General features: G+C 44.1%; 2 protein-coding genes across 9 annotated transcripts in view; one reads left to right on the top strand and one right to left on the bottom strand.

Moving 5' to 3' along the window:
• Window positions 1–26,868, bottom strand: part of PPCDC (phosphopantothenoylcysteine decarboxylase) — a 418,450-nt gene that overhangs the window by 185,695 nt on the left and 205,887 nt on the right. The window lies entirely within an intron of this gene.
• Window positions 439–6,383, top strand: LOC149447521 (acrosin-like). The gene is made up of 5 exons (XM_089652386.1): window positions 439–640; window positions 2,507–2,696; window positions 3,175–3,440; window positions 3,863–4,008; window positions 5,903–6,383. Exons 1-5 carry the CDS (start codon window positions 559–561, stop codon window positions 6,242–6,244), a joined length of 1,026 nt encoding a protein of 341 aa, XP_089508512.1. The 5' UTR covers window positions 439–558; the 3' UTR covers window positions 6,245–6,383.

The raw sequence follows: 26,868 nt of genomic DNA, 5'->3' as shown, positions 1-26,868 counted from the left end.
GCAGAAAATACAATATTTTGCAGGTAATAGGAAATACTCCCAGACCAAATCTTTATCGCAATCTACTTCTTCCCAACAAATGTAACATTTAAGCGATACCACAAAATACTGAGCAGCTTACATGGAGTCCATTATATTTCAGAACATTCATAACTGTGGATATTTATGTAAAAGCTGACAGAATGACAGTTTGTGAAAGCACCGTGCATCATAAACAACTGCCATTTATATTAAAGAGAACACACTGGGGTGCATTTACTAAAACCAAAGCAGCCAGAAATCAATCAGCTTCTATTTTTAGCTTGTTCAGTTACACTTTAAAAATAAAAAAAAAAGCTAGAAGCCGATTGGTGGCCATGCACAGTTGCCCTGGATTCTGGCTGCTCAACTAACTCTCCCCATTAAAGGTTTAAGTCACGAAGCTTTACGGAGGGATATTTATTTTTGGCCATGTGGCTGTAATTTTCTCACTGTGCTGTTGCCCTGGCAACTAAGGTGACTTACTTAGCTGCCACACCTGGAGAGGCTCATAACTGCAGAGAGCAGCATAGAGTAAGGATGGCCCGTGTGTGTGTCCTACTTCTTCTGCTTCTATTTGCTTCATTTGTTGACAGATCGCGTTCCTACCACCACGCAGACAGTAAGTTATCCTAAGGATCCAATAGATTTTTTCTCTATTTAAATTATTTATTGTATTTTTCAGTTTTAGGGGTTACATTGTTAGTGAGGGGGGGGGGGGCAGAGGAGTGCTCTAATGTGCAAATATACTTAGCATAACTGACCAATGTAACACACATACATAAATATATATATATTTTTTTTTCATATCGATATCAAATCGTATAGCACTCTCACCAATGTATTAAATCACATATTACAGCATTAGTAATCTTAGCGGCATATTAAGGCTTCATGCACACGGGTTTATTGTAAAAGCTGTTTAGGGTCAATGTACAGTAGGCTTAACAATAGGAGCTTCTACAGGAGTTTTACATGTTTTCTCCTGCCTATAGAAACAGCTCCATGTTATTCCATATGTCCATGAACATTAGGGGGTTTAGAGGCATATTTCTAGAGGAGTGTTTAGAAGCAGGAAAAGAAACCCTTCATAAACAAAAAAAAGGTCAATGAACGCGTATAAATGCGGTGTTTAGAAGCATTCTGCATTTTGAAATGTACATTGAAAAATAAGCAGAGGTGAATGTTTTGGGGGAAAAAAACGCTTAAAAAGCAAATGCACATAAACTCTCCTAAACTCTTGTGCAATACGAGCCATTATGAGCATTTTATGCTGCTCTTTCTGCCAGAGGTTCCGGCATTTTTCTGCTCCTAGTGTGCATGGATCCTAAAAGAAGAGCGGGAAATGAGAATAACAAACCTACATACTCACCTAGCTGGTTGCAGCATCAATCCAATTCTGCATCTGTCTCCTGCCGGCTCTACACCAAGAACTGAGTCATCAAACATCGCTGATCCCTCAGTTCTCTGGTCTGTTCTAAGCACAGAGCAGTGATGGTCAGTGGAGCGCCAGGCTATGGAGGGCATGGAAGCGGCTGGCTCAGGCTCTCAGGAGCACACTGAGAGGCTGAGCCAGCTGCTGATCGGCATCTGGACGGATCCCAACATTATTGTTGGCATCCCTGCAGAGCCTGGAGTGGCTCCGTAACGTCAACAGACAGCAGACCTTAGCCTAATGACGGCTGAATCTGGGTCACAGGAGTGCAGAACTAAGCGCACTCCTGTGACCCATAGGAGGATTATGGACAAAAAAGCTTTGGCTATACTTCTCCTTTAAACTGTACCCATACTAAAATTAAAAGTAAGTAGTAAAATGCTAATAGGATTTATTTGCACTTAGTGCCTAGTTAATCAGGCCATCATTGTCTTGATAACTCAAATCATATATACAGTATATAGTAAGGGGACATTATGCATCAATGTGACAGACTACATGAACTGGGATTACAGACTTAGATAGATCTCACAAACACATATATTCAAGAAGGTTTGCCCATATAGATATATGTTGGGCAGGGGCCCAGCTCTCTGGCTTGTTGAAAGCACACAGCCTTTTTAACCCTAGTTGCAGTATAATAGTATTAAAAAAAATAAAAAAGCCCCCCTGATCTGTTACTACTGAGTGCATTACAAGAAAAGGAGTATTCAATCAGGCTTTAGTACAATTGCTGTTTTGGGGGCTGAAACTAACATTACCAGTTCTGCATTCACTGTAAAAAGCTGTGGAATTTGTTAGCACTGTTGAAATAAATACAAATCCACAAGATCAGTGCATATCTTAAGTCAAATTCCCCCCTTTCATATTAAGAAATAGCAAAATTAATAAGAAAATGTTAGTCGGTATTTAAATAGTTGGACATAATTTGTTCCAGGTTAATAAGTTAAAAATAAAACTTTGTATATTTAATATCTATATATTTTATTGATGTGCATTGTATTCAATCAGTGAAAAGTCGATATGATTTATGTCTTTCTTCTTTTATTTTAGGTTGTGGTACGCGCAATATTAGATCGTATGATTCACGGATTGTAGGAGGAGTTATTGCCCGGAAAGGTTCCTGGCCATGGATGGTCAGCATACAGAGTCCGGATTTAAATGGATATAACCACTTTTGTGGAGGAACCCTAATAAAAGACCAATGGGTGTTGACTGCTGCACACTGCTTTGGTGATTTAAGGTAAGGTTATCTCTTCTGGTCCTCTTCTCAATAATTAAAAGAGAAGTTTTTTTTTTTTCTAGAAAATATACTTACTTAGGTGGATGGAGCACCAGTTCGATGCTGCATCTGTCCCTCGTCGGCTCGAAGACTGAGCAAACAGTGCTGATCGCTCAGTTCTCAGTGCTCCGTGAGCTAGTGACTCTGTCTCCGCTCTTTGCTCTGCCCCCACCTATCCACCCCCCACCCCCACGAGGGGGAGGGAGCGGCTGGGGCTCCCAGTAATTTGCTGAGAGGCTGAGCCAGGTTTCAACTTTAAAGTTGGGATTTTTCCCAGCCGGGACTGGCTAAGTGGCTAGTGTACTTTTTCTTTTAAGAAAAATATATATATCGTATTCATCTCTAGACATATAGCAGTCTGTTAAGCGTGTTAGAATGTTTGTGCTTGTGCTGCCATCTTCTTGCAGTCCTTTTTAACATTTTTTTTTTTACTTTACAGCTCTGTGGCAAAATGGAGAATTGTGATAGGAGCTAACAAACTATCACAACTTGACAAGGAAGTGCAGATAAGATCTGTCAAGGCTTATATTCTGCACAAAAGATACGACAGCAAATTAAAGATCAATGATATTGCCCTCATACAGCTCAACTCGCCAGTAGTGTACAATGACTTCGTTCAGCCAGCATGTTTACCCAGCAGCACCATGGACATCTACAGCATGAGCACATGCTACATAAGTGGCTGGGGACATTTGTCTGAGAATGGTAAGTTTCGTCTGCAGTCCTAAACTTCTTAATGAACTTGTCCTGGTATTATCCTTGCAAAACATAACAATGTAAAAGAAGGCACCAAGAAGAGCCATTTTGGGGTCCTACATTTCCTCTCAAGTGCAAATCAGTACTTCCACTCCATCTCTAAAAAGCACAAGGGTACTGAAAGATGATGGAGTGGGGGTGAGTGTCTGCTAAAGCTACAGATTTGGAGCTGATCACTGCCAGTTGGTGGACACCAAGGAGAACACTGGGGGGGGAAAAAAACTACATATAGTCACTTCCTGGTGTCTGTTTTTTGTTATGCTGGCATTACAAGGCTTATATCATGTCCATTATAGTACTTCTCATATCTCACATATGGCTGTATAGTTTGCATATTTAATTAATTTTCATTATCTTTTTTTTTTTTACAGGTGCCGCAACAGCGGATTTTCTGCGGGAAGCCAAAGTGAACTTGATTGACCTTCAAACCTGTAACAGCCCAGGCTGGTACAATGGCCGCATCCATGCACAAAACCTGTGCGCTGGATATCAAAGAGGTGGAGTGGACACTTGCCAAGTAAGTTTCAAAAGATTACATCCATTTTTTCAAACAATTAACAATGCTTGTCTTGTACATGGGGACATTATATACATTCATCCTATTTTCAGTATTCGTATATACTGTATGAAAGCATATCGTCTCCTTGCGATATATAGATTTTAATAAGAAATAGCAGCATATAGATGCAAAAAAGGCTATGTTAAAATAGCACAAAGTGATTAACCTATTCCTGCCGGTGGTACGCATATAATCAGGCCTCTCGGCAGCTGGGCCTTAACACCAAGAGGCTGCATATATCCGTACCAGAATGTTAATAGAGCTGTGCCGAGAGTGCCCGTCCTGAGCGCTCCCAGCAGAGTTACTGGTGGCTAATGGAAAGCTCCCAGTCTCTACTTGTGATCGGAAGCTTTCCAATCATGTAACCGCTATGACAGCCAATTATGGCGGTCACTTGATCAGAATCCCCGCCCCCTGGTATCAGAAACCTCTTAAAGAGCCGGGAGGCGCCTGCGTTGAGGGGTTAAAGTGGAAGTAAACGCTATTCTTTAACTTGTACCTACAGGTAAGCTTATTATCAAGCTTTGCCTATAGGTACAATGAATATCTCCTAAACGTATACCATTTAGGAGATATTCACATCAGCATTAGCCAATAACTTCACCTGCCCATTCAGACTGACGCTCTGCATTCAGGGCATACAGTGTGCGCAGGAATGATGTCATTGTGGCCCAGGCCATTCATACAGCCAGAGGGCTCTGTGTGCAGGTAAGTCTGTCATAGTGTGCTAGTATGCGGTGCATACTAGTACATTATGACTTAAACCTGCAGGGGGGCCGGATTACTACCACTTTTAGGCCTTGTTCACACCATGTGTGTAGAAAAACTGATGGAAACTGACAGTCAGATTTCACTTGCAGAGACATCAGTTTACATCAGTTTTCAAGTGCGTTTCAATTAGTTTTATACATGTTGCAGATTCCTGTGCAGAAAAAATCTGCACGTGATACTAGTGTTGTGGTGTGAACAGTGCACATGGAGAACAGTTGATTTAGTTGTACCCTTGCAGAATGCATGCAGAAAAATTGACGTCTCTGTACCATGGTATGATCTAGCCCTAAAGGAAGCATGTCATGGGAAAAGGATATAGACGTCCATTGTTGCCCTTTCCTGAAAATGCTACTACTTTAATGCTAATTCACAGGCTTTGATGCCTCCTGAGTCACTGACATGAAATCATCATAGAGATGAGCAATTCTAACTTTTTTCAATTTTAAATTGCTGTATGCTTATGGAGCTGTGACTCCGCAATTGAAACCAGATACATCCAGGGAACTAGCATTTTCACAAGAACTTTGCTCATAGCGCCACTTATATTTCCAAAGTTAGCTACTTTTTCTATTGTTCTTCAGTTATCCGTTTGACCACGAAAGACTTTTTAAAGGGACCCTTTCACCACTCAATGCATGAGATAAACACGCCAAAGTAAATTAACTAACAGAAATACTCAGGCTACTTTTGTTGCCCCCTCCTTGCCCCCACTGTGCTGCAAATAGAACCTTTCCCTTTATTCCTCACTGACATTTCTGGCAGGCTCTATGTCCAGCAGACTTGCGGCTGCTCTACCTCTCCCACACTGATGTCAGCTAAAGTCCTGGCGGCAGCCAGGGGAAACCTCACGCCATGTGCTCCCACAGTCTTTGCAGTATCTTGGATGACATAAGGGCCAGGGGAAAAAAGTCCGGGAGTATTCTCTAGGATGGGGAACCAGGGGCAAAAGCAGCAAAATAACAAGCACATTTACTCGAGTTCTCCTCAAAAGACATTATGGGGTCTCTTATCACATTCTGGTACTTATTATTCTTTTGTAAATATTAGACTAACATTCTTTTTATCTTTGATTCCATTACAGGGAGACAGCGGAGGACCACTCATGTGTTTGGATAAAACAACTTCAAAGTACTTTGTGGCAGGTGTCACAAGCTGGGGTTCTGGTTGTGCCCGCAAACAACGTCCAGGTATCTATGCCAGTACCCAGCATTTTCTGAAGTGGATTTCTGCTAAATTGAGTAGCTGCACTCAGCAGAAAAAACAGCCAACTTTTACAGCCACTTCCAATACATTTCCTTCAGGATCTGAACGTAAATTAGATAACATGCCTTCATCTCAATCTCAAGTTTTCACAGCAAGGCAATCTATGGCGGACAATCCTTACGTGAGGAAGATCCTGAAGAGGTTCAAACCTGCAGAGTAAACCATGGAAGGGCCATGATGAGCACAAGCCCTGTAAGTTAACCTTTACAAATAAATAAATAAATGCACATATTTTTGCAGGTCAAAAAATGTGCATTTAATATTTCTTTAAACATGAGCCTGCAAAGTTTTGCATCCCCGATCAGTGGATCCCTGGTGCAATTTCAGGCTCCAACACATTCTACCCTCTGTATGGGCTGTCAATTTGCAGCCTGGAGGGAATGTGAATGGACTATGAACATGCTGCTCATCATGCTCGCAGCCCATTCAAACTACAAATCCGTCTGCCGTGGTAGAAGATAGAACTTGTAGTTTCATTATTCACAGATTCCTGTGAATGAATGATGCGGTTGTGCAGGCACAGCTGCACGATTTTAAAAATGTGACAGCAAATGTGGGAGAGGAACCTCCGCACGCTGTTTCGGGGGGGGGGGGGGGTGAGTTGCTAAACATGTTACACCATATATATGGGTGTAAAACGTAACAAGTTTAGAAGGGGAAATTAAGCATTCCATAGATGACGCAAAAAAAAAAAAAAAAATTTGTTTGCTTCCCCATTACTGAAGTCAGTGTTGATGGGGGGGGAATTCCACTCACAGCACTACAGTATTCTGCTGGTGGGGAGGTTGCGGGGAACTATCTCAGCCAGCAGAGCAGGATGATTACTACTCATAGCTACAGCCATAGGCAATAAATAATCCAATGTAGAAATTCTGTCAGGCTGGTTGTACCCAAGTTGACCCATCAATTGACTGGGTGCAATCAGCCTGTCCATGCATAGATGGAATCTTGAATCACAATTCATGTATGGCTTGTTTTAGTCTTTCAAGAAGTAGCTGACAAATCAGTGTTGATGGGGGGAATTCCTCTCACAGCACTACTGTATTCTGCTGGCAGAGGGTTTGCGGGGAACCTTCTCAGCCAGCAGAGCAGGATGATCACTGCTCATAGGCAATAATCCAATGTAGAAATTCTGTCAGGCTGGTTGTACCCAAGTTGACCCATCAATTGACTGGGTGCAATCAGCCTGTCCATGCATGGATGCAATCTTGAATTCCTGTTCATGTATGGCTTGTTTTAGTCTTTAAAGATGCAGCTGACAAATCAGTCAGTGTTGATGGAGGGAATTCCTCACACAGCACTACTGTATTGTGCTGGCGGGGGGGGGGGGTTGCTGGGAACCTTCTCAGCCAGCAGAGAAGGATGATCATTGTTCATATTTATAGCCATAGGCAATAATCCAAGGTAAAAATTCTGTCAGGCTGGTTGTACAGAAGTTGACCCATTAATTGACTGGGTGCAATCAGCCTGTCCATGCATGGATGGAATCTTGAATTCCACTTCATGTATGGCTTGTTTTAGTCTTTAAAGATGCAGCTGACAAATCAGTCAGTGTTGATGGAGGGAATTCCTCACACAGCACTACTGTATTCTGCTGGCAGAGGGTTTGCGGGGAACCTTCTCAGCCAGCAGAGCAGGATGATCACTGCTCATATTTATAGCCATAGGCAATAATCCAATGTAGAAATTCTGTCAGGCTGGTTGTACCCAAGTTCATCCATCAATTGACTGGGTGCAATCAGCCTGTCCATGCATGGATGGAATCTTGAATCGCAATTCATGTATGGCTTGTTTTAGTCTTTCAAGAAGTAGCTGACAAATCAGTGTTGATGGGGGGAATTCCTCTCACAGCACTACTGTATTCTGCTGGCAGAGGGTTTGCGGGGAACCTTCTCAGCCAGCAGAGCAGGATGATCACTGCTCATAGGCAATAATCCAATGTAGAAATTCTGTCAGGCTGGTTGTACTCAAGTTCATCCATCATTTGACTGGGGTGCAATCAGCCTGTCCATGCATGGATGGAATCTTGAAATCCAACTCTTGTATGACTTGTTTCAGTCTTTAAAGATGCAGCTGACAAATCAGTCAGTGTTGATGGGGGGAATTCCTCACACAGCACTACTGTATTGTGCTGGCGGGGGGGGGTTGCTGGGAACCTTCTCAGCCAGCAGAGAAGGATGATCATTGTTCATATTTATAGCCATAGGCAATAATCCAAGGTAAAAATTCTGTCAGGCTGGTTGTACAGAAGTTGACCCATTAATTGACTGGGTGCAATCAGCCTGTCCATGCATGGATGGAATCTTGAATTCCTGTTCATGTATGGCTTGTTTTAGTCTTTAAAGATGCAGCTGACAAATCAGTCAGTGTTGATGGAGGGAATTCCTCACACAGCACTACTGTATTCTGCTGGCAGAGGGTTTGCGGGGAACCTTCTCAGCCAGCAGAGCAGGATGTTCACTGCTCATATTTATAGCCATAGGCAACAATCCAATGTAAAAATTCTGTCAGGCTGGTTGTACCCAAGTTGACCCATCAATTCACTGGGTGCAATCAGCCTGTCCATGCATGGATGGAATCTTGAATTCCAATTCATGTATGGCTTGTTTTAGTCTTAACAGATGCAGCTGACAAATCAGTCAGTGTTGATGGGGGGAATTCCTCACACAGCACTACTGTATTCTGCTGGTGGGGGTTGGCGGGGAACCTTCTCAGCCAGCAGAGCAGGATGTTCACTGCTCATATTTATAGCCATAGGCAACAATCCAACGTAAAAATTCTGTCAGGCTGGTTGTACCCAAGTTGACAGATCAATTGACTGGGTGCAATCAGCCTGTCCATGCATGGATGGAATCTTGAATCACAATTTATGTATGGCTTGTTTTAATCTTTCAAGAAGTAGCTGAAAAATCAGTGTTGATTGGGGGAATTCCTCTCACAGCACTACTGTATTCTGCTGGCAGAGGGTTTGCGGGGAACCTTCTCAACCAGCAGAGCAGGATGATCACTGCTCATAGGCAATAATCCAATGTAGAAATTCTGTCAGGCTGGTTGTACCCAAGTTCATCCATCAATTGACTGGGGTAGAATCAGCCTGTCCATGCATGGATGGAATCTTGAAATCCAATTCTTGTATGACTTCTTTTAGTCTTTAAAGATGCAGCTGACAAATCAGTGTTGATGGGGGAAATTCCTCACACAGCACTACTGTATTCTGCTGGCGGGGGGTTGCGGGGAACCTTCTCAGCCAGCAGAGCAGGATGTTCACTGCTCATATTTATAGCCATAGGCAACAATCCAACGTAAAAATTATCACTGCTAATAGGCAATAATCCAATGTAGAAATTCTGTCAGGCTGGTTGTACCCAAGTTGACCCATCAATTCACTGGGTGCAATCAGCCTGTCCATGCATGGATGGAATCTTGAAATCCAATTCATGTATGGCTTGTTTTAATCTTTCAAGAAGTAGCTGACAAATCAGTGTTGATGGGGGGTATTCCTCTCACAGCACTACTGTATTCTGCTGGCAGAGGGTTTGCGCGGAACCTTCTCAGCCAGCAGAGCAGGATGATCACTGCTCATAGGCAATAATTCAATGTAGAAATTCTGTCAGGCTGGTTGTACCCAAGTTGACCCATCAATTGATTGGGTGCAATCAGCCTGTCCATGCATGGATGGAATCTTGAATTCCAATTCATGTATGGCTTGTTTTAGTTTTTAAAGATGCAGCTCACAAATCAGTCAGTGTTGATGGGGGGAATTCCTCCCACAGTACTACTGTATTGTGCTGGCGGGGGGGGGGGGGGGGTTGATGGGAACCTTCTCAGCCAGCAGAGAAGGATGATCTCTGCTCATATTTATAGCCATAGGCAATAATCCAACGTAAAATTTCTGTCAGGCTGGTTGTACAGAAGTTGACCCATTAATTGACTGGGTGCAATCAGCCTGTCCATGCATGGATGGAATCTTGAATTCCTGTTCATGTATGGCTTGTTTTAGTCTTTAAAGATGCAGCTGACAAATCAGTCAGTGTTGATGGAGGGAATTCCTCACACAGGACTACTGTATTCTGCTGGCAGAGGGTTTGCGGGGAACCTTCTCAGCCAGCAGAGCAGGATGTTCACTGCTCATATTTATAGCCATAGGCAACAATCCAATGTAAAAATTCTGTCAGGCTGGTTGTACCCAAGTTGACCCATCAATTCACTGGGTGCAATCAGCCTGTCCATGCATGGATGGAATCTTGAATTCCAATTCATGTATGGCTTGTTTTAGTCTTTCAAAAAGTAGCTGACAAATCAGTGTTGATGGGGGGAATTCCTCTCACAGCACTACTGTATTCTGCTGGCAGAGTGTTTGCGGGGAACCTTCTCAGCCAGCAGAGCAGGATGACCACTGCTCATAGGCAATAATCCAATGTAGAAATTCTGTCAGACTGGTTGTACCCAAGTTCATCCATCAATTGACTGGGGTAGAATCAGCCTGTCCATGCATGGATTGAATCTTGAAATCCAATTCTTGTATGACTTGTTTTAGTCTTTAAAGATGCAGCTGACAAATCAGTCAGTGTTGATGGAGGGAATTCCTCACACAGCACTACTGTATTCTGCTGGCGGGGGGGTTGCGGGGAACCTTCTCAGCCAGCAGAGCAGGATGTTCACTGCTCATATTTATAGCCATAGGCAACAATCCAACGTAAAAATTCTGTCAGGCTGGTTGTACCCAAGTTGACAGATCAATTGACTGGGTGCAATCAGCCTGTCCATGCATGGATGGAATCTTGAATCGCAATTCATGTATGGCTTGTTTTAATCTTTCAAGAAGTAGCTGAAAAATCAGTGTTGATTGGGGGAATTCCTCTCACAGCACTACTGTATTGTGCTGGCGGGGAAGGGGGGGGGGGGGGGTTGCTGGGAACCTTCTCAGCCAGCAGAGAAGGATGATCTCTGCTCATATTTATAGCCATAGGCAATAATCCAACGTAAAATTCTGTCAGGCTGGTTGTACAGAAGTTGACCCATTAATTGACTGGGTGCAATCAGCCTGTCCATTCATGGATGGAATCTTGAATTCCTGTTCATGTATGGCTTGTTTTAGTCTTTAAAGATGCAGCTGACAAATCAGTCAGTGTTGATGGGGGGAATTCCTCACACAGCACTACTGTATTCTGCTGGCGGGGGGTTGCGGGGAACCTTCTCAGCCAGCAGAGGAGGATGTTCACTGCTCATATTTATAGCCATAGGCAACAATCCATTCTAAAAATTCTGTCAGGCTGGTTGTACCCAAGTTCATCCATCAATTGGGTGCAATCAGCCTGTCCATGCATGGATGGAATCTTGAATTCCTGTTCATGTATGGCTTGTTTTAGTCTTTAAAGATGCAGCTGACAAATCAGTCAGTGTTGATGGGGGGAATTCCTCTCACAGCACTACTGTATTCTGCTGGCAGAGGGGTTGCGGGAACCTTCTCAGCCAGCAGAGTAGGATGATCACTGCTCATATTTAAAACCATAGGCAATAATCCAACGTAAAAATTCTGTCAGGCTGGTTGTACCCAAGTTGACCCATCAATTGATTGGGTGCAATCAGCCTGTCCATGCATGGATGGAATCTTGAATTCCAATTCATGTATGGCTTGTTTTAGTCTTTAAAGATGCAGCTGACAAATCAGTCAGTGTTGATGGAGGGAATTCCTCACACAGCACTACTGTATTCTGCTGGCGGGGGGGTTGCGGGGAACCTTCTCAGCCAGCAGAGCAGGATGTTCACTGCTCATATTTATAGCCATAGGCAACAATCCAACGTAAAAATTCTGTCAGGCTGGTTGTACCCAAGTTGACAGATCAATTGACTGGGTGCAATCAGCCTGTCCATGCATGGATGGAATCTTGAATCGCAATTCATGTATGGCTTGTTTTAATCTTTCAAGAAGTAGCTGAAAAATCAGTGTTGATTGGGGGAATTCCTCTCACAGCACTACTGTATTGTGCTGGCGGGGGGGGGGGGGGGGGGGGTTGCTGGGAACCTTCTCAGCCAGCAGAGAAGGATGATCTCTGCTCATATTTATAGCCATAGGCAATAATCCAACGTAAAATTCTGTCAGGCTGGTTGTACAGAAGTTGACCCATTAATTGACTGGGTGCAATCAGCCTGTCCATTCATGGATGGAATCTTGAATTCCTGTTCATGTATGGCTTGTTTTAGTCTTTAAAGATGCAGCTGACAAATCAGTCAGTGTTGATGGGGGGAATTCCTCACACAGCACTACTGTATTCTGCTGGCGGGGGGTTGCGGGGAACCTTCTCAGCCAGCAGAGCAGGATGTTCACTGCTCATATTTATAGCCATAGGCAACAATCCATTCTAAAAATTCTGTCAGGCTGGTTGTACCCAAGTTCATCCATCAATTGGGTGCAATCAGCCTGTCCATGCATGGATGGAATCTTGAATTCCTGTTCATGTATGGCTTGTTTTAGTCTTTAAAGATGCAGCTGACAAATCAGTCAGTGTTGATGGGGGGAATTCCTCTCACAGCACTACTGTATTCTGCTGGCAGAGGGGTTGCGGGAACCTTCTCAGCCAGCAGAGTAGGATGATCACTGCTCATATTTAAAACCATAGGCAATAATCCAACGTAAAAATTCTGTCAGGCTGGTTGTACCCAAGTTGACCCATCAATTGATTGGGTGCAATCAGCCTGTCCATGCATGGATGGAATCTTGAATTCCAATTCATGTATGGCTTGTTTTAGTCTTTAAAGATGCAGCTGACAAATCAGTCAGTGTTGATGGGAGGAATTCCTCTCACAGCACTACTGTATTCTGCTGGCAGAGGGGTTGCGGGAACCTTCTCAGCCAGCAGAGTAGGATGATCACTGCTCATATTTAAAACCATAGGCAATAATCCAACGTAAAAATTCTGTCAGGCTGGTTGTACCCAAGTTGACCCATCAATTGATTGGGTGCAATCAGCCTGTCCATGCATGGATGGAATCTTGAATTCCTGTTCATGTATGGCTTGTTTTAGTCTTTACAGATGCAGCTGACAAATCAGTCAGTGTTGATGGAGGGAATTCCTCACACAGCACTACTGTATTCTGCTGGCAGAGGGTTTGCGGGGAACCTTCTCAGCCAGCAGAGCAGGATGATCACTGCTCATAGGCAATAATCCAATGTAGAAATTCTGTCAGGCTGGTTGTACCCAAGTTGATACATCAATTGACTGGGGTGCAATCATCCTGTCCATGCATGGATGGAATCTTGAAATCCAATTCTTGTATGACTTGTTTTAGCCTTTAAAGATGCAGCTGACAAATCAGTCAGTGTTGATGGGGGGAATTCCTCACACAGCACTACTGTATTCTGCTGACAGAGGGGTTGCGGGGAACCTTCTCAACCAGCAGAGTAGGATGATCACTGCTCATATTTAAAACCATAGGCAATAATCCAACGTAAAAATTCTGTCAGGCTGGTTGTACCCAAGTTGACCCATCAATTGATTGGGTGCAATCAGCCTGTCCATGCATGGATGGAATCTTGAATTCCAATTCATGTATGGCTTGTTTTAGTCTTTAAAGATGCAGCTGACAAATCAGTCAGTGTTGATGGGGGGAATTCCTCACACAGCACTACTGTATTTTGCTGGCGGGGGGTTGCGGGGAACCTTCTCAGCCAGCAGAGCAGGATGTTCACTGCTCATATTTATAGCCATAGGCAACAATCCAATCTAAAAATTCTGTCAGGCTGGTTGTACCCAAGTTCATCCATCAATTGACTGGGTGCAATCAGCCTGTCCATGCATGGATGGAATCTTGAATCGCAATTCATGTATGGCTTGTTTTAGTCTTTCAAAAAGTAGCTGACAAATCAGTGTTGATGGGGGGAAATCCTCTCACAGCACTACTGTATTCTGCTGGCAGAGGGTTTGCGGGGAACCTTCTCAGCCAGCAGAGCAGGATGACCACTGCTCATAGGCAATAATCCAATGTAGAAATTCTGTCAGGCTGGTTGTACCCAAGTTGATACATCAATTGACTGGGGTGCAATCAGCCTGTCCATGCATGGATGGAATCTTGAAATCCAATTCTTGTACAGTTGTGACCAAAATTATTCAACCCCCAATGCTGTAAAGGGGTTTAGGGACTATAGTGTACATTTGGAATTGTATTCAGAATCAAATCCTACAAGGACGTTGTAACTACCCAAATGCAACTAAAATGACATCAATTGTTTATGTAATACAGTAGTAAATGGTTCTTATGTGGTTTCTTCATTGCCACAATTATTCAACCCCTTAAAGACTACCACTCTGAAGAACAGAGGTTCATACAGGTGCTTTCCATCAGGTATTGAAAACACCTGTGGATGTCACCGAGCAGCAATCAAGCATAATAAGCACCAATTAGGCAGCTTTAAAATGACTGTGATACTCAGCTCCTTCTAGACATTTACTGGTGTGGTTACAAACATGGTGAAGGCAAGAGAATGGTCCAGGAAGACAAGAGAAGAGGTGATTTCTCTTCACAGGAAGGGCAATGGCTATAAGAAGATTGCAAAGATGTTAAACATACCAAGAGACACCTTAGGAAGCATCATTCGCAAATTCAAGGCAAAGGGCACTGTTGAAACGCTACCTGGTCGTGGCAGAAAGAAGATGCTGACTTCGACTGCTGTGCGCTACCTGAAGCGTAGAGTGGAGAGAAGTCCCCGTGTGACTGCTGAGGAACTGAGAAAAGATTTGTCAGATGTGGGTACAGAAGTTTCAGCCCAGACAATAAGACGCACACTGCGTAATGAAGGCCTCCGTGCCAGAACTCCCAGGCGTACCCCCTTGCTGTCTCCAAAGAATAAGAAGAGTCGACTGCAGTATGCCAAAAGCCATGTGGACAAACCACAAAAGTTGTGGGATAGTGTTCTGTGGACTGATGAAACAAAATTAGAACTGTTTGGGCCCATGGATCAACGCTATGTTTGGAGGAGGAAGAACAAGGCCTATGATGAAAAGAACACCTTGCCTACTGTGAAGCATGGTGGAGGGTCAATCATGCTTTGGGGCTGTTTTGCTTCTGCAGGTACAGGGAAGCTTCAGCGTGTGCAAGGTACCATGAATTCTCTTCAGTACCAGGAGATATTGGATGGAAACGTGATGCAGTCCGTCACACACCTGAGGCTTGGGAGACGTTGGACCTTTCAACAGGACAATGATCCCAAGCATACCTCCAAGTCCACTAGAGCATGGTTGCAGAGGAAAGGCTGGAACATTTTGGAGTGGCCATCGCAGTCACCAGACTTAAATCCGATTGAGAACCTCTGGTGGGACTTAAAGAAAGCAGTTGCAGTGCGCAAGCCTAAGAATGTGACTGAACTGGAGGCCTTTGCCCATGAAGAATGGGCGAAGATACCCGTAGATCGCTGCAAGACACTTGTGTCAAGCTATGCTTCACGTTTAAAAGCTGTTATAACTGTAAAAGGATGCTGTACTAAGTACTAAGATTGAATGTCACTTGGGGGTTGAATAAAACTGATAATGCTGTGAGCACAGAAAAGACATTTGTGGTTATTTCATTATAACTGTTATGTTATATTTGTCTGACCTACAAGTGCCTCTTTAATGTAAATGTAAGCAAGATGACTGAATGATCAAAAGCAATGTCAAACTGGCCAAAACACTCAATTTCAGTGGGGGTTGAATAATTTTGGTCACAACTGTATGACTTGTTTTAGTCTTTAAAGATGCAGCTGACAAATCAGTCAGTGTTGATGGGGGGAATTCCTCCCACAGCACTACTGTATTGTGATGACAGAGGGGTTGCGGGGAACCTTCTCAACCAGCAGAGTAGGATGATCACTGCTCATATTTATAGCCATAGGCAATAATCCAACATAAAAATTCTGTCAGGCTGGTTGTACCCAAGTTGACCCATCAATTGACTGGGTGCAATCAGCCTGTCCATGCATGGATGGAATCTTGAATTCCAATTCATGTATGGCTTGTTTTAATCTTTCAAGAAGTAGCTGACAAATCAGTCAGTGCTGATGGGGGGAATTCCTCCCACAGCACTACTGTATTGTGCTGGCGGGGGGGGAGGGTTGCTGGGAACCTTCTCAGCCAGCAGAGAAGGATGATCATTGTTCATATTTATAGCCATAGGCAATGATCCAACGTAAAAATTCTGTCAGGCTGGTTGTACAGAAGTTGACCCATTAACTGACTGGGTGCAATCAGCCTGTCCATGCATGGATGGAATCTTGAATTCCTGTTCATGTATGGCTTGTTTTAGTCTTTAAAGATGCAGCTGACAAATCAGTCAGTGTTGATGGGGGGAATTCCTCACACAGCACTACTGTATTCTGCTGGCGGGGGGGTTGCGGGGAACCTTCTCAGCCAGCAGAGCAGGATGATCATTGTTCATATTTATAGCCATAGGCAATAATCGAACGTAAAAATTCTGTCAGGCTGGTTGTACCCAAGTTCTTCCATCAATTGACTGGGTGCAATCAGCCTGTCCATGCATGGATGGAATCTTGAATCGCAATTCATGTATGGCTTGTTTTAGTCTTTCAAAAAGTAGCTGACAAATCAGTGTTGATGGGGGGAATTCCTCTCACAGCACTACTGTATTCTGCTGGCAGAGGGTTTGCGGGGAACCTTCTCAGCCAGCAGAGCAGGATGATCACTGCTCATAGGCAATAATCCAATGTAGAAATTTTGTCAGGCTGGTTGTACCCAAGTTCGTCCATCAATTGACTGGGGTGCAATCAGCCTGTCCATGCATGGATGGAATCTTGAAATCCAAATCTTGTATGACTTGTTTTAGTCTTTAAAGATGCAGCTGACAAATCAGTCAGTGTTGATGGGGGGAATTCCTCACACAGCACTACTGTATTCTGCTGGCGGGGGGTTGCGGGGAACCTTCTCAACCAGCAGAGTAGGATGATCACTGCTCATATTTAAAACCATAGGCAATAATCCAACGTAAAAATTCTGTCAGGCTGGTTGTACCCAAGTTGACCCATCAATTGATTGGGTGCAATCAGCCTGTCCATGCATGGATGGAATCTTGAAATCCAATTCTTGTATGACTTGTTTTAGTCTTTAAAGATGCAGCTGACAAATCAGTCAGTGTTGATGGGGGGAATTCCTCACACAGCACTAATGTACTCTGCTGACAGAGGGGTTGCGGGGAACCTTCTCAACTAGCAGAGTAGGATGATCTCTGCTCATATTTATAGCCATAGGCAACAATCCAACGTAAAAATTCTGTCAGGCTGGTTGTACCCAAGTTGACCCATCAATTCACTAGGTGCAATCAGCCTGTCCATGCATGGATGGAATCTTGAATTCCAATTCATGTATGGCTTATTTAAGTATTTACAGATGCAGCTGACAAATCAGTCAGTGTTGATGGGAGGAATTCCTCTCACAGCACTACTGTATTCTGCTGGCAGAGGGGTTGCGGGGAACCTTCTCAGCCAGCAGAGCAGGATGATCACTGCTCATATTTAAAACCATAGACAATAATCCAACATAAAAATTCTGTCAGGCTGGTTGTACCCAAGTTGACCCATCAATTGATTGGGTGCAATCAGCCTGTCCATGCATGGATGGAATCTTGAATTCCAATTCATGTATGGCTTGTTTTAGTCTTTAAAGATGCAGCTGACAAATCAGTCAGTGTTGATGGGGGGAATTCCTCCCACAGCACTACTGTATTGTGCTGGCGGGGGGGGGGGGGGGGGGGTTGCTGGGAACCTTCTCAGCCAGCAGAGAAGGATGATCATTGTTCATATTTATAGCCATAGGCAATAATCCAAGGTAAAAATTCTGTCAGGCTGGTTGTACAGAAGTTGACCCATTAATTGACTGGGTGCAATCAGCCTGTCCATGCATGGATGGAATCTTGAATTCCTGTTCATGTATGGCTTGTTTTAGTCTTTAAAGATGCAGCTGACAAATCAGTCAGTGTTGATGGAGGGAATTCCTCACACAGCACTACTGTATTCTGCTGGCAGAGGGTTTGTGGGGAACCTTCTCAGCCAGCAGAGCAGGATGTTCACTGCTCATATTTATAGCCATAGGCAACAATCCAATGTAAAAATTCTGTCAGGCTGGTTGTACCCAAGTTGACCCATCAATTCACTGGGTGCAATCAGCCTGTCCATGCATGGATGGAATCTTGAATTCCAATTCATGTATGGCTTGTTTTAGTCTTAACAGATGCAGCTGACAAATCAGTCAGTGTTGATGGGGGGAATTCCTCACACAGCACTACTGTATTCTGCTGGTGGGGGTTGGCGGGGAACCTTCTCAGCCAGCAGAGCAGGATGTTCACTGCTCAAATTTATAGCCATAGGCAACAATCCAACGTAAAAATTCTGTCAGGCTGGTTGTACCCAAGTTGACAGATCAATTGACTGGGTGCAATCAGCCTGTCCATGCATGGATGGAATCTTGAATCACAATTCATGTATGGCTTGTTTTAATCTTTCAAGAAGTAGCTGAAAAATCAGTGTTGATTGGGGGAATTCCTCTCACAGCACTACTGTATTCTGCTGGCAGAGGGTTTGCGGGGAACCTTCTCAACCAGCAGAGCAGGATGATCACTGCTCATAGGCAATAATCCAAGGTAGAAATTCTGTCAGGCTGGTTGTACCCAAGTTCATCCATCAATTGACTGGGGTGCAATCAGCCTGTCCATGCATGGATGGAATCTTGAAATCCAATTCTTGTATGACTTGTTTTAGTCTTTAAAGATGCAGCTGACAAATCAGTCAGTGTTGATGGGGGGAATTCCTCTCACAGAACTACTGTATTCTGCTGGCAGAGGGTTTGCGGGGAACCTTCTCAACCAGCAGAGCAGGATGATCACTGCTCATAGGCAATAATCCAATGTAGAAATTCTGTCAGGCTGGTTGTACCCAAGTTCATCCATCAATTGACTGGGGTGCAATCAGCCTGTCCATGCATGGATGGAATCTTGAATTCCAATTCATGTATGGCTTGTTTTAGTTTTTAAAGATGCAGCTGACAAATCAGTCAGTGTTGATGGGGGGAATTCCTCCCACAGTACTACTGTATTGTGCTGGCGGGGGGGGGGGGGGGGGGGGGGGTTGATGGGAACCTTCTCAGCCAGCAGAGAAGGATGATCTCTGCTCATATTTATAGCCATAGGCAATAATCCAACGTAAAATTCTGTCAGGCTGGTTGTACAGAAGTTGACCCATTAATTGACTGGGTGCAATCAGCCTGTCCATGCATGGATGGAATCTTGAATTCCTGTTCATGTATGGCTTGTTTTAGTCTTTAAAGATGCAGCTGACAAATCAGTCAGTGTTGATGGGGGGAATTCCTCACACAGCACTACTGTATTCTGCTGGCGGGGGGTTGCGGGGAACCTTCTCAGCCAGCAGAGCAGGATGTTCACTGCTCATATTTATAGCCATAGGCAACAATCCATTCTAAAAATTCTGTCAGGCTGGTTGTACCCAAGTTCATCCATCAATTGACTGGGTGCAATCAGCCTGTCCATGCATGGATGGAATCTTGAATCGCAATTCTTGTATGGCTTGTTTTAGTCTTTCAAAAAGTAGCTGACAAATCAGTGTTGATGGGGGGAATTCCTCTCACAGCACCACTGTATTCTGCTGGCAGAGGGTTTGCGGGGAACCTTCTCAGCCAGCAGAGCAGGATGACCACTGCTCATAGGCAATAATCCAATGTAGAAATTCTGTCAGACTGGTTGTACCCAAGTTCATCCATCAATTGAATGGGGTAGAATCAGCCTGTCCATGCATGGATGGAATCTTGAAATCCAATTCTTGTATGACTTGTTTTAGTCTTTAAAGATGCAGCTGACAAATCAGTCAGTGTTGATGGGGGGAATTCCTCACACAGCACTACTGTATTCTGCTGGCGGGGGGGTTGCGGGGAACCTTCTCAGCCAGCAGAGCAGGATGTTCACTGCTCATATTTATAGCCATAGGCAACAATCCAATGTAAAAATTCTGTCAGGCTGATTGTACCCAAGTTGACCAATCAATTCACTGGGTGCAATCTGCCTGTCCATGCATGGATGGAATCTTGAATTCCAATTCATGTATGGCTTATTTAAGTCTTTACAGATGCAGCTGACAAATCAGTCAGTGTTGATGGGAGGAATTCCTCTCACAGCACTACTGTATTCTGCTGGCAGAGGGGTTGCGGGAACCTTCTCAGCCAGCAGAGAAGGATGATCATTGTTCATAATTATAGCCATAGGCAATAATCCAACGTAAAAATTCTGTCAGGCTGGTTGTACCCAAGTTGACCCATCAATTGATTGGGTGCAATCAGCCTGTCCATGCATGGATGGAATCTTGAATTCCAATTCATGTATGGCTTGTTTTAGTCTTTAAAGATGCAGCTGACAAATCAGTCAGTGTTGATGGGGGGAATTCCACCCACAACACTACTGTATTCTGCTGGCGGGGGGGGGTTGCTGGGAACCTTCTCAGCCAGCAGAGAAGGATGATCATTGTTCATATTTATAGCCATAGGCAATAATCCAACGTAAAAATTCTGTCAGGCTGGTTGTACCCAAGTTGACAGATCAATTGACTGGGTGCAATCAGCCTGTCCATGCATGGATGGAATCTTGAATCGCAATTCATGTATGGCTTGTTTTAGTCTTTCAAGAAGTAGCTGAAAAATCATTGTTGATTGGGGGAATTCCTCTCACAGCACTACTGTATTCTGCTGACAGAGGGGTTGCGGGGAACCTTCTCAACCAGCAGAGTAGGATGATCACTGCTCATATTTAAAACCATAGGCAATAATCCAACGTAAAAATTCTGTCAGGCTGGTTGTACAGACGTTGACCCATTAATTGACTGGGTGCAATCAGCCTGTCCATGCATGGATGGAATCTTGAAATCCAATTCTTGTATGACTTGTTTTAGTCTTTAAAGATGCAGCTGACAAATCAGTCAGTGTTGATGGGGGGAATTCCTCTCACAGAACTACTGTATTCTGCTGGCAGAGGGTTTGCGGGGAACCTTCTCAACCAGCAGAGCAGGATGATCACTGCTCATAGGCAATAATCCAATGTAGAAATTCTGTCAGGCTGGTTGTACCCAAGTTCATCCATCAATTGACTGGGGTGCAATCAGCCTGTCCATGCATGGATGGAATCTTGAATTCCAATTCATGTATGGCTTGTTTTAGTTTTTAAAGATGCAGCTGACAAATCAGTCAGTGTTGATGGGGGGAATTCCTCCCACAGTACTACTGTATTGTGCTGGCGGGGGGGGGGGGGGGGGGGGGGGGTTGATGGGAACCTTCTCAGCCAGCAGAGAAGGATGATCTCTGCTCATATTTATAGCCATAGGCAATAATCCAACGTAAAATTCTGTCAGGCTGGTTGTACAGAAGTTGACCCATTAATTGACTGGGTGCAATCAGCCTGTCCATGCATGGATGGAATCTTGAATTCCTGTTCATGTATGGCTTGTTTTAGTCTTTAAAGATGCAGCTGACAAATCAGTCAGTGTTGATGGGGGGAATTCCTCACACAGCACTACTGTATTCTGCTGGCGGGGGGTTGCGGGGAACCTTCTCAGCCAGCAGAGCAGGATGTTCACTGCTCATATTTATAGCCATAGGCAACAATCCATTCTAAAAATTCTGTCAGGCTGGTTGTACCCAAGTTCATCCATCAATTGACTGGGTGCAATCAGCCTGTCCATGCATGGATGGAATCTTGAATCGCAATTCTTGTATGGCTTGTTTTAGTCTTTCAAAAAGTAGCTGACAAATCAGTGTTGATGGGGGGAATTCCTCTCACAGCACCACTGTATTCTGCTGGCAGAGGGTTTGCGGGGAACCTTCTCAGCCAGCAGAGCAGGATGACCACTGCTCATAGGCAATAATCCAATGTAGAAATTCTGTCAGACTGGTTGTACCCAAGTTCATCCATCAATTGAATGGGGTAGAATCAGCCTGTCCATGCATGGATGGAATCTTGAAATCCAATTCTTGTATGACTTGTTTTAGTCTTTAAAGATGCAGCTGACAAATCAGTCAGTGTTGATGGGGGGAATTCCTCACACAGCACTACTGTATTCTGCTGGCGGGGGGGTTGCGGGGAACCTTCTCAGCCAGCAGAGCAGGATGTTCACTGCTCATATTTATAGCCATAGGCAACAATCCAATGTAAAAATTCTGTCAGGCTGATTGTACCCAAGTTGACCAATCAATTCACTGGGTGCAATCTGCCTGTCCATGCATGGATGGAATCTTGAATTCCAATTCATGTATGGCTTATTTAAGTCTTTACAGATGCAGCTGACAAATCAGTCAGTGTTGATGGGAGGAATTCCTCTCACAGCACTACTGTATTCTGCTGGCAGAGGGGTTGCGGGAACCTTCTCAGCCAGCAGAGAAGGATGATCATTGTTCATAATTATAGCCATAGGCAATAATCCAACGTAAAAATTCTGTCAGGCTGGTTGTACCCAAGTTGACCCATCAATTGATTGGGTGCAATCAGCCTGTCCATGCATGGATGGAATCTTGAATTCCAATTCATGTATGGCTTGTTTTAGTCTTTAAAGATGCAGCTGACAAATCAGTCAGTGTTGATGGGGGGAATTCCACCCACAACACTACTGTATTCTGCTGGCGGGGGGGGGTTGCTGGGAACCTTCTCAGCCAGCAGAGAAGGATGATCATTGTTCATATTTATAGCCATAGGCAATAATCCAACGTAAAAATTCTGTCAGGCTGGTTGTACCCAAGTTGACAGATCAATTGACTGGGTGCAATCAGCCTGTCCATGCATGGATGGAATCTTGAATCGCAATTCATGTATGGCTTGTTTTAGTCTTTCAAGAAGTAGCTGAAAAATCATTGTTGATTGGGGGAATTCCTCTCACAGCACTACTGTATTCTGCTGACAGAGGGGTTGCGGGGAACCTTCTCAACCAGCAGAGTAGGATGATCACTGCTCATATTTAAAACCATAGGCAATAATCCAACGTAAAAATTCTGTCAGGCTGGTTGTACAGACGTTGACCCATTAATTGACTGGGTGCAATCAGCCTGTCCATGCATTGATGGAATCTTGAATTCCAATTCATGTATGGCTTGTTTTAGTCTTTCAAGAAGTAGCTGACAAATCAGTCAGTGTTGATGGGGGGAATTCCTCTCACAGCACTACTGTATTCTGCTGGCAGAGGGTTTGCGGGGAACCTTCTCAGCCAGCAGAGCAGGATGATCACTGCTCATAGGCAATAATTCAATGTAGAAATTCTGTCAGGCTGGTTGTACCCAAGTTGATACATCAATTGACTGGGGTGCAATCATCCTGTCCATGCATGGATGGAATCTTGAAATCCAATTCTTGTATGGCTTGTTTTAGTCTTTAAAGATGCAGCTGACAAATCAGTCAGTGTTGATGGGGGGAACTCCTCCCACAGCACTACTGTATTGTGCTGGCGGGGGGGTTGCGGGGAACCTTCTCAGCCAGCAGAGCAGGATGTTCACTGCTCATATTTATAGCCATAGGCAACAATCCAACGTAAAAATTCTGTCAGGTTGGTTGTACCCAAGTTCATCCATCAATTCACTGGGTGCAATCAGCCTGTCCATGCATGGATGGAATCTTGAATTCCAATTCATGTATGGCTTGTTTTAGTCTTTACAGATGCAGCTGACAAATCAGTCAGTGTTGATGAGGGGAATTCCTCACACAGCACTACTGTATTCTGCTGGCGGGGGGGTTGCGGGGAACCTTCTCAGCCAGCAGAGCAGGATGTTCACTGCTCATATTTATAGCCATAGGCAACAATCCAACGTAAAAATTCTGTCAGGCTGGTTGTACCCAAGTTGACAGATCAATTGACTGGGTGCAATCAGCCTGACCATGCATGGATGGAATCTTGAATCGCAATTCATGTATGGCTTGTTTTAGTCTTTCAAAAAGTAGCTGAAAAATCAGTGTTGATGGGAGGAATTCCTCTCACAGCACTACTGTATTCTGCTGGCAGAGGGTTTGTGGGGAACCTTCTCAGCCAGCAGAGCAGGATGATCACTGCTCATAGGCAATAATCCAATGTAGAAATTCTGTCAGGCTGGTTGTACCCAAGTTCATCCATCAATTGACTGGGGTGCAATCAGCCTGTCCATGCATGGATGGAATCTTGAAATCCAATTCTTGTATGACTTGTTTTAGTCTTTAAAGATGCAGCTGACAAATCAGTGTTGATGGGGGAAATTCCTCACACAGCACTACTGTATTCTGCTGGCGGGGGGGTTGCGAGGAACGTTCTCAGCCAGCAGAGCAGGATATTCACTGCTCATATTAATAGCCATAGGCAACAATCCAACGTAAAAACTATCACTGGTCATAGGCAATAATCCAATGTAGAAATTCTGTCAGGCTGGTTGTACCCAAGTTGACCCATCAATTCACTGGGTGCAATCAGCCTGTCCATGCATGGATGGAATCTTGAATTACAATTCATGTATGGCTTGTTTTAATCTTTCAAGAAGTAGCTGACAAATCAGTGTTGATGGGGGGGTATTCCTCTCACAGCACTACTGTATTCTGCTGGCAGAGGGTTTGCAGGGAACCTTCTCAGCCAGCAGAGCAGGATGATCACTGCTCATAGGCAATAATTCAATATAGAAATTCTGTCAGGCTGGTTGTACCCAAGTTGATACATCAATTGACTGGGGTGCAATCATCCTGTCCATGCATGGATGGAATCTTGAAATCCAATTCTTGTATGACTTGTTTTAGTCTTTAAAGATGCAGCTGACAAATCAGTCAGTGTTGATGGGGGGAATTCCTCACACAGCACTACTGTATTCTGCTGACAGAGGGGTTGCGGGGAACCTTCTCAACCAGCAGAGTAGGATGATCACTGCTCATATTTAAAACCATAGGCAATAATCCAACGTAAAAATTCTGTCAGGCTGGTTGTACAGAAGTTGACCCATTAAATGACTGGGTGCAATCAGCCTGTCCATGCATGGATGGAATCTTGAATTCCTGTTCATGTATGGCTTGTTTTAGTGTTTAAAGATGCAGCTGAAAAATCAGTCAGTGTTGATGGAGGGAATTCCTCTCACAGCACTACTGTATTCTGCTGGCAGAGGGTTTGCGGGGAACCTTCTCAACCAGCAGAGCAGGATGATCACTGCTCATATTTATAGCCATAGGCAACAATCCAACGTAAAAATTCTGTCAGGCTGGTTGTACCCAAGTTGACCCATCAATTGATTGGGTGCAATCAGCCTGTCCATGCATGGATGGAATCTTGAATTCCAATTCATGTATGGCTTGTTTTAGTCTTTAAAGATGCAGCTGACAAATCAGTCAGTGTTGATGGGGGGAATTCCACCCACAACACTACTGTATTCTGCTGGCAGAGGGTTTGCGGGGAACCTTCTCAACCAGCAGAGCAGGATGATCATTGTTCATAGGCAATAATTCAATGTAGAAATTCTGTCAGGCTGGTTGTACCCAAGTTGATACATCAATTGACTGGGGTGCAATCATCCTGTCCATGCATGGATGGAATCTTGAAATCCAATTCTTGTATGGCTTGTTTTAGTCTTTAAAGATGCAGCTGACAAATCAGTCAGTGTTGATGGGGGGAACTCCTCCCACAGCACTACTGTATTGTGCTGGCGGGGGGGTTGCGGGGAACCTTCTCAGCCAGCAGAGCAGGATGTTCACTGCTCATATTTATAGCCATAGGCAACAATCCAACGTAAAAATTCTGTCAGGTTGGTTGTACCCAAGTTCATCCATCAATTCACTGGGTGCAATCAGCCTGTCCATGCATGGATGGAATCTTGAATTCCAATTCATGTATGGCTTGTTTTAGTCTTTACAGATGCAGCTGACAAATCAGTCAGTGTTGATGAGGGGAATTCCTCACACAGCACTACTGTATTCTGCTGGCGGGGGGGTTGCGGGGAACCTTCTCAGCCAGCAGAGCAGGATGTTCACTGCTCATATTTATAGCCATAGGCAACAATCCAACGTAAAAATTCTGTCAGGCTGGTTGTACCCAAGTTGACAGATCAATTGACTGGGTGCAATCAGCCTGACCATGCATGGATGGAATCTTGAATCGCAATTCATGTATGGCTTGTTTTAGTCTTTCAAAAAGTAGCTGAAAAATCAGTGTTGATGGGAGGAATTCCTCTCACAGCACTACTGTATTCTGCTGGCAGAGGGTTTGTGGGGAACCTTCTCAGCCAGCAGAGCAGGATGATCACTGCTCATAGGCAATAATCCAATGTAGAAATTCTGTCAGGCTGGTTGTACCCAAGTTCATCCATCAATTGACTGGGGTGCAATCAGCCTGTCCATGCATGGATGGAATCTTGAAATCCAATTCTTGTATGACTTGTTTTAGTCTTTAAAGATGCAGCTGACAAATCAGTGTTGATGGGGGAAATTCCTCACACAGCACTACTGTATTCTGCTGGCGGGGGGGTTGCGAGGAACGTTCTCAGCCAGCAGAGCAGGATATTCACTGCTCATATTAATAGCCATAGGCAACAATCCAACGTAAAAACTATCACTGGTCATAGGCAATAATCCAATGTAGAAATTCTGTCAGGCTGGTTGTACCCAAGTTGACCCATCAATTCACTGGGTGCAATCAGCCTGTCCATGCATGGATGGAATCTTGAATTACAATTCATGTATGGCTTGTTTTAATCTTTCAAGAAGTAGCTGACAAATCAGTGTTGATGGGGGGGTATTCCTCTCACAGCACTACTGTATTCT

This window comes from Staurois parvus, unplaced genomic scaffold (assembly GCF_062004578.1).
Source record: "Staurois parvus isolate SC_StPar_1 unplaced genomic scaffold, SC_StPar_1.0 ptg000682l, whole genome shotgun sequence".
In the NCBI taxonomy this organism is placed as follows: Eukaryota; Metazoa; Chordata; class Amphibia; order Anura; family Ranidae; genus Staurois; species Staurois parvus.
This window is presented reverse-complemented; position numbering and strand designations above follow the sequence as displayed.

Bases quoted from the DNA above. Each gene is read 5' to 3' on its own strand.
- LOC149447521 (XM_089652386.1), top strand. From the start codon at position 559: ATGGCCCGTGTGTGTGTCCTACTTCTTCTGCTTCTATTTGCTTCATTT. The intron at 641-2,506 runs GTAAGTTATCCT...CTTTTATTTTAG, and splicing joins TTCCTACCACCACGCAGACA to GTTGTGGTACGCGCAATATT. The intron at 2,697-3,174 runs GTAAGGTTATCT...TTTACTTTACAG, and splicing joins CACTGCTTTGGTGATTTAAG to CTCTGTGGCAAAATGGAGAA.